Consider the following 18,203-nt stretch of genomic DNA (forward strand, 5'->3'; position numbering starts at 1 on the left):
GACAACAGGAACAAAATGAAACAGTTAATTTAATGACATCACAAATATGACTCATAAATTATGCATGACAACATTTGCAGTAACACCACAGCTCACTATGGGTAGGTGTGAAGTAGAGAAACAGGGAAACAAACTTCAAGACAAAGGTAGAAGGTCCTCAATGGCAAACTGAAAGACTAGAAGTAAAAGAAAGCAGACTACATGGCGTAGTAGAATTACAAAGGGGGTGGTTTAAGAGGGGATGAGGTACAAATTAGTCTCACTGAACACCAAATAATTTTTTTTAAAACAAAATTACATTTGGTGTACGGAAGAAAAAGCCACATTTATTTTCTGTATTTAAATAGCATTACATTACCAAAAGCACATTCAAATTTTGACTGATTATTAAATTATCTATATTTTTGTGCACATATGCAAGCATGTATATTTCAGTATTTATTAGTGCAAACAGGGGATCAACAAAACATTGTACAGCCACACAAGAGCCTGAACACCAAAAGAACATTCATATGTTTGAATTACACCCTTACATTGCACAATTAATGTATTTATTGTATTAGGCACATGGAGATTAGATGATTTACCCAGCACCACCTAACCAGAATTTTTCCGGGCAGCTTTGGGAGATTAAGTAAAAACAAAGGACTCCGGTCCCCAGATCATCAGTTTTGTCATTCCACATCTTCACATTCCAGCTTATTTTATTATTTATTTTACAAATAACTTTCACCAAGTATGTTGCACAGTAAATGTTCCCTAGACTGTAATACGCCTGCTCTATCACCCAATATAAAATATATATTAAAAAAAAAAAAAAACACACACACACCAAGAAAATGATTTTGGTAGCATAGAGGTATCTAATTCAATATATACTCAGGATTATTGTATGTGCATTGTCATACCTTCCTAACGTAACACTTTTGTAAACCCTAAAGATCTTTTTCTAGCTATGATACGCATGCCCCGTCAAAAGGAAACTGCCACTTTAACATGCGTCAGAAATGGTAATGGTTATGTGTTCTAATGCTTCAGTTTCTCCTTTAAAACTACATGGCAATAATCAGGAAGCCCAATTTGTGTACATCACAACACATGGTTTACACGTTTCACAAAAATCCAAACAATGCATATAAAGCTATAAAACCTTTACTAAAATTCAAATTATAGGTAAGCAGAACTGAAGGAGGTATTCAATATTTTTCATAAATCCTTTTAATTAATGCAGAATACATTTCTTTTAATGCACATCAAGCTTCTGCAGAGTAACAGTTTAGCAGAGATTCAAGATCTTGATAAAGAAGCTTAAGCTTAAACCTTGGGTGAATTTATCTCAATGACTGCCGAAAGCCACAAGATCCACTCCCCAGAAATAGATATTGGAATCTGAACTTAATAGTGTTGAACAAGAACAGACTGTCCACCTCTTAAATCTTTGAGAAATGTGGTGGACATTAAGGGCCAATTTAAGATATTTTTTTTTGTAACCAATGGGCTGAATACCGCCCCCCCCCCCACCTCAAGAGGCAATTATATGAAATTAGCAATATAGCGGAATTGGGATTGGCCGGTAAACTGAGGGAGAAAACAGAAAGGGGTATGTATGTTAGATTATCACAGATACAAGGGAAAGCAGTCACAAAAGAAGGAAAGTTTAAATCATTTAGTAAATAATATGGTAACTTTTATTCAGACGTGTCCCATACGAACCAGATTTTATACAGTCTTGGCTGCTGCCAGGAAGGGGTGGGGAGGAAGCAGGGGAGAGGGGCAGTAAAAAAAAAAATAATAATAATAATAATAATAATAATAATAATAATAATAATAATAATAATAAACGTACGTGCCCCTATGATCTGCCGCTCCCGTCCAGCCGTCTCAGCTTCTTCCCTCCCAAACCAATCACGAAGCTTCTCTCATGCTGTTACACAGCATAAAAGAAGTGCTGCGATTGGCCTGAGCAGGCAGAGATGCCGCTCAGGGAGAGAGTGGGGCACTGTGCTTGGTCTCCACCTGGCTCTAAAATACAGCCGGGTGGAGAGTTTAAGTGCACGTCAGATTGGCCAGCCTCGGAAGGCCGGCCAAACTGACTTGCGCACGTAGAAGCGCACCACCACTCCTCCTCCTCCTCCTCCTCCTCCTCCTCCTCCTCCTCCTCCTCTTGTTGATGTGGAGGAAGCTGGCACCGGCCTACGAAAGGGGAAAAATAAAGGGATAATAAAATACTTTTATTATCCCTTTATTTTTCTGCTTTTGTCAGCAGGGTGACTCTTCTCTGCCACAGCAGAGGGGCCCCGCCCCTGATTTTATATATGGCTAATGTTCTGAGCTCAAAGGCAGAGGCTCCAGAAGCCCAAATATCAGAGGATGAAATCTCTCTAGCTATAAAATCTTTTAATCCGTCCAAGGCTCTGGGGCCAGACTTCTGTAAAGTGTTGGGGCCACAGCTCCTATCCAAAATGAGAGTTTAACTACATTGGAGAACTGCCTATATGATTTAGACCAGCGGTACAGTGGTACTTAGACCTGGAAAGGACCCCCTTTTAATGCTTCTACATACTGGCTCGCTTAACACAGATTAAGATAAACAATAATCCTGTCTAACAGACTGGATCACTTAATTCCATGGTCGGTTCATCCGGATCAATCTAACTTTCAGGGACAGGCAGGCCCATGACAATTTTAGAAGAGTACACTCCTTGGTTAAAAAGGCAAGCATGAAGAGGGTTCCAGGGATCTTAACACTGGATGTTAAAAAAAAAAAAAAAAAAAAAAAAAAAAAAGTCCTTGATCGAGTGGACTGCACTTTTTTTATAACAAACATTGAAGTGGTTAGGCTTTGTGCCTCAGTTTTGGAAAATAATGGCTAGCTATCATACTCCAGTAGCAAGGATCACTTTGAAAGTTCACACTAGAATAGTATGTCTAGGAAGAAGATCCAAATAGGGGCTTCCTTTATTTCCAACTGTATTCATCCCGAGTATTTAAACCACTTGCATAACGTATATGCAAGTCCCCGTATGTTGCTGGAATTCCATATGAAGACGATGTGCATCCTTTGTGAAGGATGATTCAATACCAACTTCAGGGGGCACATTTGCATCCTTATCATGAACGGAACATTTACATGTTTTCCAGAAAACTGTTGTGCACCAAAACCATAGGAAATCTGAAATATTAACATATTACACTCCCTTTTGAGACTGAATTATATCAAAGTTCAATATTTCCAATGGGTAGCATTCTTCATTAAATAGCTAGAGTTGAATATAACTCCATATGAATCTGACCTATGTAAAGCCAACTATTCCCTACTGCTTATGGAAATTCGTAGCTGAGAAGATGACCCTCCTTTCAATCCCCTGGATGGCCATGAAATGATGCAGTATAAATTCATTTTTCCACAGGTAGTCTACATTTGCCTGGCACTGCCAAGAGGTTGGCCAGAGCTTTTATTGCACTCTTCCAGAAGGCCTTTTGCTAATTTACATAGCAAGGATGTAGTCCTATTGTAGATGCCCTTTAAAACTCTTACAGCGTGATAAATTAAAGGACTGATCGGTGGAGGAGACCCAACAGACTTAAATCCACTCCGAATGTATAGATTTTATGGTGTTAGAGAAAGGCCACGCCAACTTTGACAGTACTTTTACCTTGTATAAAATCGGTGAAAAAAAGTTACATTACCAAAACAATAACCCAGTTATAATAAACCTTTGTTACTCTACCATATACAGAACTACAATCTAACAATTCAGTTGGCATCAACAATGTTCCCTATAATAGTTATTTCATGAAGATCCCAACTGCTCGCTTGAAGGTTAACTTCATTAATTGATTCATGAAGACCTTGCCTATACAGCTTTTGGGGATAATTCTCTCACTCTCCAAAACACTAGTGTAGGAAGGTGCTCTTTCTTGGCATGGTTACCCCCATTTTCCGCCTGTTGTCAGTGTGTTTGACTGTTCACTGGGATTCTGCTAACCAGGACCCCAGTGATTATAATCTCTCCTCTAAATTTGGTTGCTAGTAACCTTTTCTTCCCACAATTGGCATACTGGTCTCCCCATATAAGACCCTGGTATATGGAACCTAGGTACCACGGGCATTAGAGGTCCAAGGGATACCTATAGGCTACAGCAGTTATTCTGCGACCCACAGGGAGCCCATGGAAAGGGTTCTGCAGGCCTGCCATTGCAGTCTGTGTGAACCAGGTGCACACACCCGGTTTCACTACAGGCCACTAAAGGTCACCCCTATGGTAGGTACTCTCAGCCCAGAGGGCAGGGTGCAAGTACCTGCTTGCATCCTGCATGCGTCTGCTGCCCCCTCAGCTCCTCTGGCTGCTGCTGCCTCTGCCTTTTGCTGGGATGAACAGGGTCTCCTGACTTTCAGCTCGAGGCCCTTCTCCACCTGCAGGCTCACCCCTCTGCCTCATCCCTGGTGGTCTAGTGGCCATCACAAGTAAGTATCTCGTGCTCTGTCGCTCTTTCACTCTTGCTTTTTCAGACTAATTTCTATTTTTTACTCTAATTTTTCCTTTATACCTTTTCCCTTTCTCCCCTCTTTCCTCTGCCCCCTCCCTCCCTCAAAACACCTTTCCCACCCTCCAGCCTCCCAGCTGACTGCTCCCCACACCCTCTTCCCCTTTCTTCATGGCAGCCACGTCGTTGGCGCAGAAAAAGGGAAGCCCACCTACGCCTATCCGTGCCTGGACCGCACACAGTGCCAGGAACCCTTGATCTCAGTCAAACCATCCCCTGGACTGCCTCCATTACAAGTCTGAGACCCTCCTCTGCCTCAACACAAGACGTCTCAGGAACTGCTGCCCCATCTCCCCCAAGGACACCCACAGACCTTTCACCTGCAGGAACTGCAACTTCAGCGCCAGCCTCAACAAGCTGAAGGTACTCCCCGCACACAAAAATACCAACAACCTCCACAACCCCATCAACTGCCTGCTTCTCAACATCCGCTCCCTCCACAAACATGCCACCAAACTCTGGGACTTGATCGACACCGCCCAAGTAGACAGTCTTCCTTACAGAGACCTGGACCAACCCCATCTCAGGTCCAGACATCGCCATTCCCAATGGTTACAGCATCCTGATCAGGGACCTGCCCTCCCGCCCGGGCGGAGGACTCGCCATCTACACAAGTCCTCACTACGTGTCAATGCCGTCCCAGAATTACACTGCACCACCATAGGACACCTTCACTTCCAGGTCCCCTTCAACCACAACTCCATCCACGGCACCCTGATGTAGAGGTCACCTGGCCCATACCCAGCTTTCATAGACGTTTTAGACATCGCTACCCCCAGGCCCTGCGTCAGCCGACTTACTTCTCCTTGGTGACCTGAATTTCCACCTCGAGGACTGCACTGACGCAAACACCAATGCTCTACTCGACAACCTTTCCACCCTCTGCCTCAGACAGCTGGTCTCCGCACCCACACAAATCGCAAGACACACACTAGACCACATCTTCACCTCAAGCAACCAGATCACCATCAAGACCATCTCCACCCCAGACTGGACCGATCACCGCTGCATACACTTCACAAACCACACCCAGCAGTCACACCCGCACCTCCAGGACCCCCCCCCTCTCCCACAAGAAATTAAACGAAATCACCAATGAGCAACTCATCGCTTGCCAAATCCCTCCCTCTGACGACAACACAGCAGCGTGCAATCAACGTATGGATCACCGAATGTGCTGACACTCTGGCCAATGTTAGATGAAGAGGCCCTTAAACGCGTACCCAAAAAAGCCAGCTGGTTCACCACCAAACTCCAAGAATAAAAGCGCACCCACAGATGTTTAGAGAAAAAAAAAAATGGAGGAACAGCCAAACAAGCAAAGACCTCGCCTCATTCAAAGCCACCCACTGACCAAAAAAAAAAGAACGCTAGGAAGGATGAGATCCGGGAGCGCATCAACTCCTCCACGCACAACTGTAAGGAACTCTTCTCAGTCACCAACAGATATGTGTACCGAACATAGGCCACTACCTATGTCCAGCTATATAATGGTAACTCTGAACCTGGGCATGTTTGCTATCAAACATGTCAGAGTCAAACCCCAAAACTGTTGCAAGTATTGGAAGTATGATTCCATGCACTCTGGGGGCTCCTTGGAGGACCCTCAGCATTGCTACCACAAGTCTTCGTGTTTTCTGGGCAGCCCAGCTGCTGCCACCCCTCAGGCAATTTTCTGCCCTCCTGCTGCTTGATCTGATCAAGCCCAGGATGGCAGAACAAAGGATTTCCTTTGGGAGAGGGAGGTAACACCCTCTCCCTTTGGAAATAGGTGCGACTGGCTTGGGAGGTGTAGCCTACCCAAGCCACTGGTTTGCTTTGAAAGGCACATTTGGTGCTCTCAGTGCATAAACCAGTCCACACCAGTTCAGGGACCCGCCCCAGTCCCTGCTCTGGTGCGAAACTGGACATAGGAAAGGGGAGTGACCACTCCCCTGTACATCACCACCCCAGGGTTGGTGCCCAGAGCTCCTCCAGAGGGTTCCTGGGTTCTGCCATCTTGATTTCAAGGTTGGCAGGGAACTCTGGGAGCATCTGAGTGGCCAGGCTAGGCAGTTGACGAAAGGCACCCTCTGATAAGTAATTACCTGGTTGGGTGACCAAGACCCCTCTTTGGGCTATATAGGGTCTTCCTCTGGGGTGGGTCCTCAGATTCAGCTTGCAAGATTCTAGCAGGACTCATCTGCAACCTCTGCTTTGACTTCTGGCCTCCGGATCCGTGACTGGACCCTCCAGGGGCCTACAAGCTGCAGATCCACGAGGAACACTCTTCTGCAACATTGTGTCCAGAATTCCTGCATGGTCCTAGTGGGTGCTGCCTCTACTCCTGTGGGCCTTCTGCGACAAGGAGGGTCCCCTGTGACTTCCCCCTCCTGGACCTTGCTGGTCCGTGGCAGCACCTCTTTTCCTCCAAATGTGAATTCCTGCCAGCTTTACAACATTTCCCCGGCGGAACATCCTCAGAAGACTGCAACTCTGCAGCCTGCACAAGAAGAAGGAATCTCCTTTACCCCAAAGTAATCACCCCCCTGCATCCACAGGTACCCGGCTCCAAGGACGACCGGTTGAGTGCATCTCTCCTCATCCTGAGCTGCATGGGTTCTGCATCACGGGTGGTGGTCCAGCGAGTTCCCCCTGGTCCTCTCTACCAGCTGTTGCACTTTCTACTCCACACAAGACAGCACCCCGTGCACCACATCCTTTGCAGCTGTCAAGGTTTGCTTGCTTCACCTCCAAGAACAACTTAGGGCAACGTGTAGCTCCAGCCCCCAGCACTCCCTCCTGCAACTCCTGGGCCTCTGCATGGTCCTAGTGGGTGCTGCCTCTACTCCTGTGGGCCTTCTGCGACGAGGAGGGTCCCCTGTGACTTCCCCCTCCTGGACCTTGCTGGTCCGTGGCAGCACCTCTTTTCCTCCAAATGTGAATTTGCCATTGCCAAGGTTTGTTGGTGGAAACCCTTCACCGACACTTATCTGCAATCCAGCTTCCAGTGTGGGACACCTTTTGCATGCATCAGTAACTCTTGTTCAGCTTCTGTGCTCCAGTGCTGACCCATCTTCCTTCTTCGTCGACCAACTCCAAAAAGTACCTCTGGGTGGGTGGTATCTCCTGTTCCCCCTGGACTCCACAGACACTTCTGGACTTGGTCCCCTCTCTCCACGGGTCTCAATTTTCAGTAATCCATTGCCGATTTCTTGCAGGCTGTTCTGGGTGTCTTCCTTTGATCCTTTAGAGTGTTTTTGGGGAAATCCAGTGTTTTACTCCTGCATTCCTGGTTGCTGGGGGGGGGGGGGGGGGTGTGTGTGTGTGTGAGGAAATAGAGATTATATATATATATATATATATATATATATATATATATATAGTACTTACCTCCTTTTGGAGGATTGCCTCTAGTATTTTCTGATACTGTGTTCCAAAAAAAAGCACATTTATTTTTGTACAACCAAGTGTTTTCTTTCTTGTGTGTAAGTACTATGTGACTGTAGTGGTATTGCATGAGCTTTGCATGTGTTCCAAGATAAGCCCTGGCTGCTCAACCACAGCTACCTCTAGAGAGCCTGGCTTCTAGACACTGCCTACACTTCACTAAGGTGAGGAGGGGGATACCTGGCATAAGGTGTAAGTACCATGGGTACCCACCACACACCAGGCAAGCTTCCTGCAACTAGTGATAAATTAAGGGATGGCTAGCAGAACCAAACTTTAGTGCAGAAGGCAGTGCACTTGAGTATTTTATTTGAATGCTCTAAGTTCAAAACAGACAAAATCTAGCCCCATTTGGGAAAGATGCTGATGAGGAGAACCCTTTGGATGTGGCCTGGATGTGACAGGAACTATGGCCTCCAAATGAATATCACAGGACTCATGTGCGCACTTTGTTGTAGACAAGGGATGGTGCGGCCACAAAACTAAAACTCACCTCTTTCAAGTCGCAGCTGCTACCAGGAAGGGATTGGGACAGCTAAATAAAAAAAAATGTTTTTTTTTTTTTTTTAAAACCCTATAAACAAACGTACCTGTCCCTCCATGATACACCACTCTGCTCCAGCCGCCTCGTCTTCTCTCCCCAACCAATCATGACGCTTCTTTCATGGTGTTATACAGCATGAAAAGTCCAGCGATTGGCCTGAGCGGGCAGAAATGCCACTCAGGGGGAGAGTTGGGCACTGTGCTTTGTCTCCACCCGGTTGTATAATACAGCCAGATGGAGAGTTTAACTGTGAATGTCAGTTTGGCCAGTCTCGGAAGGCCGGCCAAATTGATATGTGCACTTAAAAGCGCACATACCACTCCTCCACTTGACGAGGAGGCTTGCCCGGCCCCACCCCACGAAGGCAGAAAAATAAAGGGATAACATACTTTTATTATCCCTTTATTTTTCTGCTTTTCATCAGTGGGGCGAAGCTCCTCCGCCATAGCAGAGGGGCCACCCTCGCCTCTTCCCCTGTTTTCCTCACCCTTATACACTAATTCATATTTCTCTCCACTATGGCCATTTTCATAGGGAGAATGCAGCTGCACAGTCAATATGAACATGTAAAAAAATGGTGATATTTAATATTTTACACAATGTAAAACAACGTTTAGTATTTATGAGATGGAGTGCCTTTCCTCTGCCCAAATATGGCATTGGGTAATGCACCCACTGAATAATGAACAAGAGACAGGACTTTGGGGAAATTCTTCTCTATTCTCACAACCACTAAGGGATAATAGCTTAACTGTATAAGATTCTACTCCACTTCAGACCTTCGCACCAGAACTCCTTAAAGCGTAAATACAGAAGAGTTCAGATAGGAGGGCCTGACAGGGAATAGTACTCATTTTGGAGAGAGAAACCTGAAAGCACATTGTTCCCCACACACTGACGGGTGGACTATGAAGTGAAATTAAATTGCTTCTACAGTCCGTATATAATCAAACACGTGTCCCAGGAATAGCCTGCAGTGATAGAGGGACTGAGGCCACAAAAGAAATGCTCCACCCATTGGTGGTCTTGTCCACTACTTACACCCTTCTGGTGAGGTACTTCACACATCTAAGCAGTTGATGGGCTATCTTTACCAGCCTAACTAGGTGGTGTGATATTGATGGTGCTGAGCTTCTGGAGACAACAGTGCAGTTGAGGCATGGATGGCACCCCGGTTTTGCAATGTTTGGGTGCAGCAAAGGTTATGATGACAACATAGTGGGTAGAGAGGAAGGCCCTCCTTCATAGAGCATACCAGTCTCTGGAATGTACTAGCCATGGAAAGGACTATTGCCAACGTGAAGAGATCACCGCTAAAGTGTGATGCTTTTTTTAGAATCCCCTGTTAGAATACATGTTGCTAGGGTATCCAAAACTAGTTTTGGGGCTTCACGTCTGAGCATTAGACTTGTTCAATTGCCATGACTTGATGGGTCTTGGATTAGTATGGTCAAACAGAAGGCATAGGCCTAATTTAAAAGAAGTGGTTGATCTTTAAGCAACCTACTTTAATTTGTGTGGCCTGTACAGCATGTATAAAGGGCAAGGTTTAATTTTCTCCAATTGACAGGTTGAATCAGGGTGATCTCGTAACACTTACGACCCATATCCTAGTTGTTGAACCTTGTCTGTATTGAAATTCATGTAGCAAAAAAAGCACTAAAATGCAAGAAAAACTGCTTAATAAAAGAGGCTACACGGAGAGAAACGCTTAAGACTGACACAACCAGGCGCAGACCCTTTAATCCACCTTACAGGTGGATTCTTGCTAGGTGAAAGTGACAGTCTATTGATGGTTCCAAGTACTAAGTACTTTTGGAGACTACAGAAAAATGCTACGCTGAATAATGCAACAACACCTTCAGTTTGCTGGGTTTCTAACCTTTTTCGTTTAAGTGGCATTCCTGAGCGAGGATGTGTAGTCACTTTTCCCCAAGTAAAAAAAATAATAAAATAATAATAATAATAAAATAATAATAATAATAAAATAATAAAATAATAATAAAATAAAAATAAAATAATAATAATATAAAAATAAAATAATAATAATATAAAAATAAATAAAATAATATAATAATAAAATAATATAATAATAAAATAATATAATAATAAAATAATAATAATAAAATAATAATAATAATAATAATAATAATAATGTAAGGAATCTTTCAGCAGACGAGAGTTAGGGAAATTAGGAGGTCATAGCAGCACAAATTCTGGCTCTTCCTTCTGTAAAAACTCTGCATGATCTTGGACACCGTTTGTTGATCTAAAGGTTTGCATTTAGTTACAAGTTGAAACCCATTCATATAATTTATAACACTGCCATCGTAGGACTCATTGGCCTTGCTCCTCATCGCCACAGCCTGTGGTTGCAATACTCAGTAAAACACTTTGCATCATTGCCCAAAAGCTTTTAAGAGTATGGATCACATATCATCAACGTAGTTACGACCTTTTCAGTTTCCAACAACAGTTTTGATGGGCTCTAACTGATGAGGAAACACATTTACGAAAAAAAAAGTCAGAGGAACTACAGAAAGAGGTATTATCTCTGCTTCCAAGTTGCAACATATTTGATCTAGAAGCGCTTCTCCAAAGATCAATCAATCAGTTGAAATACGAATCCACTCTTTCCAGCTGCTGGTGACCAGAGATAAGGGAAGTTAATGCGAACACCCGATATATACATGTCCTGTACATCACTTCCTGACAGAAAAGAATTTACTTCCTGGTAACATTTTGTCTTTCCTCTCAGCAATTAGAGTTTTCCTTTACAAGCACCATATTTTTCCTGTTTACACAGGTAATTGTTCGCCCCTGGAAAAACAGAGTCCATCTATGTATTGCCACCTTATGGGCCATAATGCAGGTTGGAAAGCGACGTGCACAGTTCCATGGGTCCTGCAAAATTGAGAATCACTACCACCGCAGTAGAACACCCCTCCTCAGAAGGCTCGGTTCAATGCACACAGCAAGCGCCTAAGCATCTGTACTTATCTGTTACCGTGCTTGGACTATGCAGAAAACAAAGGAATTTCTCAAACATGTGACAGTAGCTCCACTTGGAGCTGCACTCAGCACTCCAGCCTCATTATTGGACAAGGAGGGCTGGTATGCCCCAAGCCAAGTGGATCTGCCACGGTGTCACTTCCACACCAACACAAAAGAGGCCCTCTCTGGAGGGGGTTGGAGGGGGGGGGGGGGGGGTCTGGCTACCTCACACTGGGCGAGTAATCAGGCCAACTATTCATTTTAGAGCGTATTTATTGAAGAAAAAAAAATAGTGTTTTAGGAAAAGGGCTCAAGCGAAACTCCTGAAATTATGGAATACTTCAGGCCTGGAACAGAACCTGCAGCATTATTTTATTTTTCTGTACAACAAATAGTGTTTGGCTGAATAAGACTGTAATCCATGTCCTGAAATAGGATTTAAATCATGAAAGCAATGCTGCCCTTCTACTCGTTTGCTCTGTGAACAGTAAAAAATAATGACGACTAAAAACATCATGTTCCTTGTCAATGACTTGCCACCGCTGGTAGAACGCAAGGCAAGAAGCACACACTTCAGATAGTGGGAAGCAGAGTGTATGTCTCTGCAATTATTGCCGCCAGGAAAGCAAAGTCGAATATAGTGGCCCATTTTCAGCTACAGCCATATCAGGGCAACAAGTAAGGAAGAAGGGGTGGAGTGGTCCCATTTATGGGGCAGGGGTGGAGCAATTTCACGAATGGGTTACCAGAGCTCGGAAGCAGGGAAGGGAAAGAACTTGGAATGTCCAATCCTCAGTCAGAGAAAGATGGGTGGGAGGAGGTTAGAACATCACTTTCCCTATGTAAGTCGCTTATTCCAGTTTCCACTGGAAGTGCTGGAAACCATGACGGTGTACCACAGCCTCCTTTGCAAAGAAGAAGCCCAGGGACTGGCACTGAAACAGGAGCCCCTGGTTGGACCGAATGACTGATCTCTGGACCACTCAAGTGGGAAAGGAAAGCCATCGTTATAAGGAGCTACTAAATTATAGATAATTAGTGAAGTACAACATCTAATCCCTACTGGACTAGCTACTATGGCCGCTCTGGGTTAATCGGAGCATTGCAGAGAAGAAACCCTTTTTTTCAGAAACAGTTTAGAAAAAAAACGAGTGTAGAAGAACCATAAATAACTGTTACCTGCTAATAAAGATTCTATACCGAAATACCACTATACCACGGGATCACCACACTTACATACCTCCGTTTAATATACCAACCTCTGAAGTTTAGAGGGCTAAAAGAAAAAGGAAAAACCTCGACATTTTGTGAAAAACAAAACAAAGTGTGAAGCCAGCCACCTCCTGCTTCAATCCCACACATTCATTTTAATATGTGGGAATTTTTTTAAACAAACATTTGCTCACCATATTGAAAAAAATAGTTCAAAGTTGTGATACAAGTCACAGCTTGAGGCAGGGGGCTATCTAATTACTGAAAAATCATCTGATTCAAAAATCTATTCAAGAAAGGAGCTGAATCTGCCAGGAGTCAGCTTGTTTTGTAATCCAGAAAAACACTTACTACTCCAGATGCTTCCGGGTAAGATAACTCAAATAGCGAGCTTTTTCAATAAGAAATGCACATGTAGATAAGCAAAAGTCGATAAAAGAATGTCAGCGCAGCTACCTGTAAGAAGGAGAAATATTTTACCTGCTGCCATGTGAACAAGAATATTCTGATTGGGCCTCAGATTGCCACAGTCGAAGATGATCAGGTAAGCTGTGATGTAATTAACCAGAAAAGCTGCTGCTTCCTCAAAGCTCATCCCTTCTGGCATGATGAACGTGTGGTTGGCTTGGACAGTAACCAACTCCTGCCACAACCCTGATCTGTTGAGGACCATCACTTTATCGCCAACCTAAAAAAGTTTTAAAAAAAATAAAAAAAATAATTAAAACAAAAAATACAAAATACCAGTTCAGCAAACCAATGTGATAGATAAAGTGCAGAAAAGTAACAGAATAAACCACCCCCGGCCCCTTATTCACTCTTTATCAGAACAATTACAAATAATGGGACCTTTTAATTCCCAGCTGTTCAATACGTTACAGGGCATTCCAGTTATGTGTTTAATTGTGGGTAACAAATCGAAGAGCCCAAGGCCACCAAAATGCAATATTTGTTGACATTCTAAGGATCTAAAACACCTTCCAGAGTGTAAGTAATTGAGTTACTACTTCTAGAACTAAAACTGCTAGCAAAAATGTTGGTGTGTTGTAGTTTGCTTAACTCACTTGCTGGAAAAAGCAACAACACCTGTACTGTGGGTGTTTGCCCTGGATCTCCCATACATGTTGACTGAATTCTTCCAGTCGACACTAGCTAAAAAACCAAGTCCTTCAATTCGGATACCAGGCTAAACATTTGTAATTGTGACTTTTCACGTTATTTCTAGTCTTGCTTACGTTTGTTTTCACACAGACGGTTCACCGATATATGCACGTGTTTGCTTGCTTCCTTTTCATGGCAAAATGGACGCAGTGGAGCAGAGCAGCTATCCCAAAGCTGCATTAACCGAGCACAAATTAAACTCGCACATGCTTTGGTATGACAGAAATTGTATTCTTTTTTGTAGCATCTGTGAGTGGTACATACTGTTAAGATTCTTTCTTCATTGGTTTGCTACAGGGCCACAGGACTTCATATCCAGGTGTGTTGACTCAGCCCTTAAGTCCCTACAGCCGTCAACGATGTACCCTGCAGAAGTTACTTACACATGCACAGTCAGCACACTGCAGATGCACTGTAGCTTCCTGTCATTTCCACAGAGGTTTGTGAAATTCCGCCCACACAGATTAAAGGAAAACGTTTTCCTACTCTCCCTCCCTTTGAAGGGAGTAGGTTCTCCCTTCTTTCCACTTGAAATTATGATTACAGCATTGCACAGCAATAAGATCAGAATTTATTGCGTTTCTGCCAACTACATGGCCTTGTAGCATTCTCTGAGCTCCCCTTCAGGAGGTTGAATGATTTTCCATTGTCTCCAGATGTGCAGTTAGGGACACCACCATTTCCAGAGTGGGGGGGGGGGGGGGGGGGGAACACCACCATTTCCAGAGTGTGTGTGGGGGAGGGGGGGGGTGCAAGGAGACTGATCGCATTTCAAAGTTAAACCTGCTCTGCTGTCCGACTGTGACTGTTTGGGGACGAGTTTGCCAACTGTTGGGTTGAGGATCAGTGCAGAATGCATAAAGGCGTTTATGGACCACTTAAAACAGCGGTTTTTAACCTGTGGTCCAATGTTCCGTTGGGGTCAGCAAGACCTAATACAAAATTAAATATACATTTAATGAATTAAAATAAGTTAAATAAATAACGAAGCAACATTCAAAATGTTAAAATGTGCTATATTCCTTTGTGACGTGAAAAAAGTAAACATTTGAGCATTTGTTGGGTATATACTGGCTTCTATATTTTTGTGTGATTTGAGGTTCAAACAATAAATTGCTCAGGCCGAGGGTCCCCCGGTTTCCAATAATGGCTCTGTGACGGAGGAGGGGTCACCTGATTCCATTAATGATTAAGTGGGCGCTCACAGAAGTCTAAAAAGCAAGAACCGCTGATCTAGTGTTCTGTCGGTCTCAAAAATGTTAACTGTCGAAACCCCACTACAAGTATCCATTCTGGAAAACCGCGGTTTACAGATAAATGAAAATGAAGCTAAATCACTAAACACGCATTCAGTTAGACATCGGTGTTAGGTGTATGTAAAAGTGAAATACATTCAAATGGTTCAATATGTAAAGTTCATAAACTGAAAACCGGTTGATTGATTTGGAAGTGTCGAGAAGAAACCCATTTTCCAAATAAGACGAACAACATCCCTGCTAGGCAAGGCCTTCCTTAAGTAGTAACATATACAGTTACGTAAACAGCCATTAGTAATTAACTTTCACATATTGCACACCGCCTAGGACATGCATTGGGGCAAAAACTGTTAAACAGTCACGGCTCGGGAGGGATTCCTGGGGCGGGGCAGCGTGCAGAGCCCTGGATGGGCACTCCCAGGCAGACTGGCAGCCTGTGCAGGCTCTCTCCATCCAGCAACTGTGTAGCTGGGTTGGAGAGAGGCCTGTGTGGGAGTGCTGTGGACTCCCTCTCAGTGCATGTCACCCCATGACCCCACCACTTTCAAAGAAAAGGATATTGGGGGGGTGGGGGGAAATGCTCCTCTGCCCTTATGGGGGAGCCGCCCCTGGTTATAAAGTCTCCAAGTTGGTGCAGGTAAGCTTAACGATAGCCTAGTCAACCATGATCTAAAAATGTAGTACATCACAAATCCAGTGGCGGTCGGTGACCCTCAACAGTGGAGGGGCGTGGAGTGGATGGAGAGCCAAAGACCGTGGCAGGCACTGTAATACATCTGAATGCCTTTACGCTCAAAAGCCAAAGCTCTCAATCATGGCTCTTTACCAGCTTTAAAACGGGTGGTAACGGAGCTCAGGAATTGAGGCTCATGGCAATCAGAGTTTCACAGTGCTCGTCAGTGGCCCAAAAAGATAAGAAAATAAAAAATGCACTTACCTACGATTCTTTATCGTCCTGTTTTCTTCTTGAATGCAGTCCGCACCTCATGGAGCAGGAGCCAACCCCCCTTCTGGATGCTGCTCGCATACTGCAGATGAGCAGTATGAGAGCAGCGTCAGGATTGGCTGGAGCAGGCTGCCTCGACACCTCCTCTGATGACACCTTCACCTCCGCCGAACACCTCCACTTCCAGATACACACCAACCCCAAGACCACGCTCAGAGGCACCCTCATCTACAGACCACCGGGACCACGCACACAGTTCAGCGAAGACATCACAGACTTCGTCAGCCCCCACGCCATCAATTCCACCGACTACATCCTCCTGGGGGACCTCAACTTCCACCTGGAGGACGACAAGGACCGCAACACCACTGCTCTACTGGACAACCTGGCCAACCTCGGACTCAAGCAACTGGTAACCACCCCTACACACCACGCCGGCCACACGCTTGACCCAGTCTTCTCATCCAGCAAATATGTCACCTTCAGCCACTCCACCAATCTCCAGTGGACTGACCACAGCTGCGTCCACTTCAGCTTCAGTAAAACGACGACCCACCACCACCCTCAACAAACCCCCCGCAGGAGCTGGAACAAGATCACCGGCGACCAGCTCACCACCTTCCTCAGCCAGAACCCCCCCACCAGCTCAACGGACCCCAACGAAGCCGCCAACAACCTCACACAGTGGATCACCAACTGCGCAGACGCCCTCGCACCACTGAAGAAGAACCCCCCCAGCAGACGCAGCAGCAAGAAAGCCTCCTGGTTCACCGACGAGCTCATCACCTCCAAGAAGAACTGCCGCTCCCTGGAGAACACCTGGCGCACCAACCAGACCACAGACAACATGACGGCCCTCAAACACGCCACCCGCAAACACCACCAACTGATCCGCGCCACAAAGAAGACAGCCTTCAAGGAACGACTGGACAACAACACCCACAACAGCAAGGAACTCTTCAGCATCGTCAAAGAGCTCTCCAACCCCGACGCCGGAAACAATGACATCACTCCCTCGCAAGACCTCTGCGACTCCCTCGCAGCCTTCTTCCACAACAAGATCGCCAACATTCACAACAGCTTCGGCCCACCAACCACAAACCCCACCACCGAACCGATGCCCCCCACCGCCACCCTCCGCACCTGGACCCCAGTCAGCACCGAAGACACAACACGCACAATGAACACCATCCACTCCGGATCCCCTACGGACCCCTGCCCACACCACATCTTCAACACGGCTGACCACATCATCGCACCCCACCTCCGTGACATCGTCAACACCTCCTTCAACACCGCCACCTTCCCGGAGTGCTGGAAACACGCCGAGATCAGTGCCCTGCTGAAGAAACCAACTGCAGACCCCTCCGACCTCAAGAACTACCGCCCCATCTCGCTCCTCCCGTTTCCTGCCAAAGTCATCGAGAAGACCGTCAACAGACAGCTAGCTGCCTTCCTCGAGACCAACGGATCCCTCGACCACTCGCAATCCGGCTTCCGAGCCAACCACAGCACGGAGACCGCCCTCATCGCAGCCACAGACGACATCAGATCCCTAATGGACAATGGGGAAACTGCGGCCCTCATCCTCCTGGACCTCTCCGCAGCGTTCGACACTGTCTGCCACCGCACCCTGGTACAGCGCCTGAACAACACCGGCATCCAGGGGAAGGCCCTGGAGTGGATCGCCTCATTCCTCGCCGGAAGAACCCAGAGAGTCCGCCTCCCCCCGTTCCGGTCAGCGGCCACCGAAGTCATCTGCGGAGTTCCACAAGGGTCATCGCTCAGCCCCACCCTCTTCAACGTCTATATGAGCCCCCTCGCAACCATCGCACGTCAACACAACCTCAAGATCATCACCTACGCCGACGACACCCAGCTGATCCTCTCCCTCACCAGCGACCCGGACGCCGCCAGAGCCAGCCTACACGAAGGGATGAAAGACGTCGCCGAATGGATGAAGAACAGCCGCCTGAAACTGAACTCAGACAAGACGGAGGTCCTCATCCTGGGATCATCACCATCCGCCTGGGACGACTCCTGGTGGCCCCCCGCCCTGGGAGCCACCCCCAAGCCAACGGACCACGCTCGCAACCTAGGCTTCATCCTGGAC

The 18,203-nt window shown here is 45.8% G+C and overlaps 1 protein-coding gene across 1 annotated transcript in view; it reads right to left on the minus strand.

Moving 5' to 3' along the window:
• Positions 1 to 18,203, minus strand: part of VAT1 (vesicle amine transport 1) — a 219,159-nt gene that overhangs the window by 84,383 nt on the left and 116,573 nt on the right. Inside the window, exon 2 of the mRNA XM_069237759.1 lies at positions 13,208 to 13,415. Within this exon, the coding sequence (XP_069093860.1) occupies positions 13,208 to 13,415 (208 nt within the window). The remainder of the gene's footprint in view (positions 1 to 13,207; positions 13,416 to 18,203) is intronic.

Source organism: Pleurodeles waltl, chromosome 6 (genome assembly GCF_031143425.1).
Source record: "Pleurodeles waltl isolate 20211129_DDA chromosome 6, aPleWal1.hap1.20221129, whole genome shotgun sequence".
In the NCBI taxonomy this organism is placed as follows: Eukaryota; Metazoa; Chordata; class Amphibia; order Caudata; family Salamandridae; genus Pleurodeles; species Pleurodeles waltl.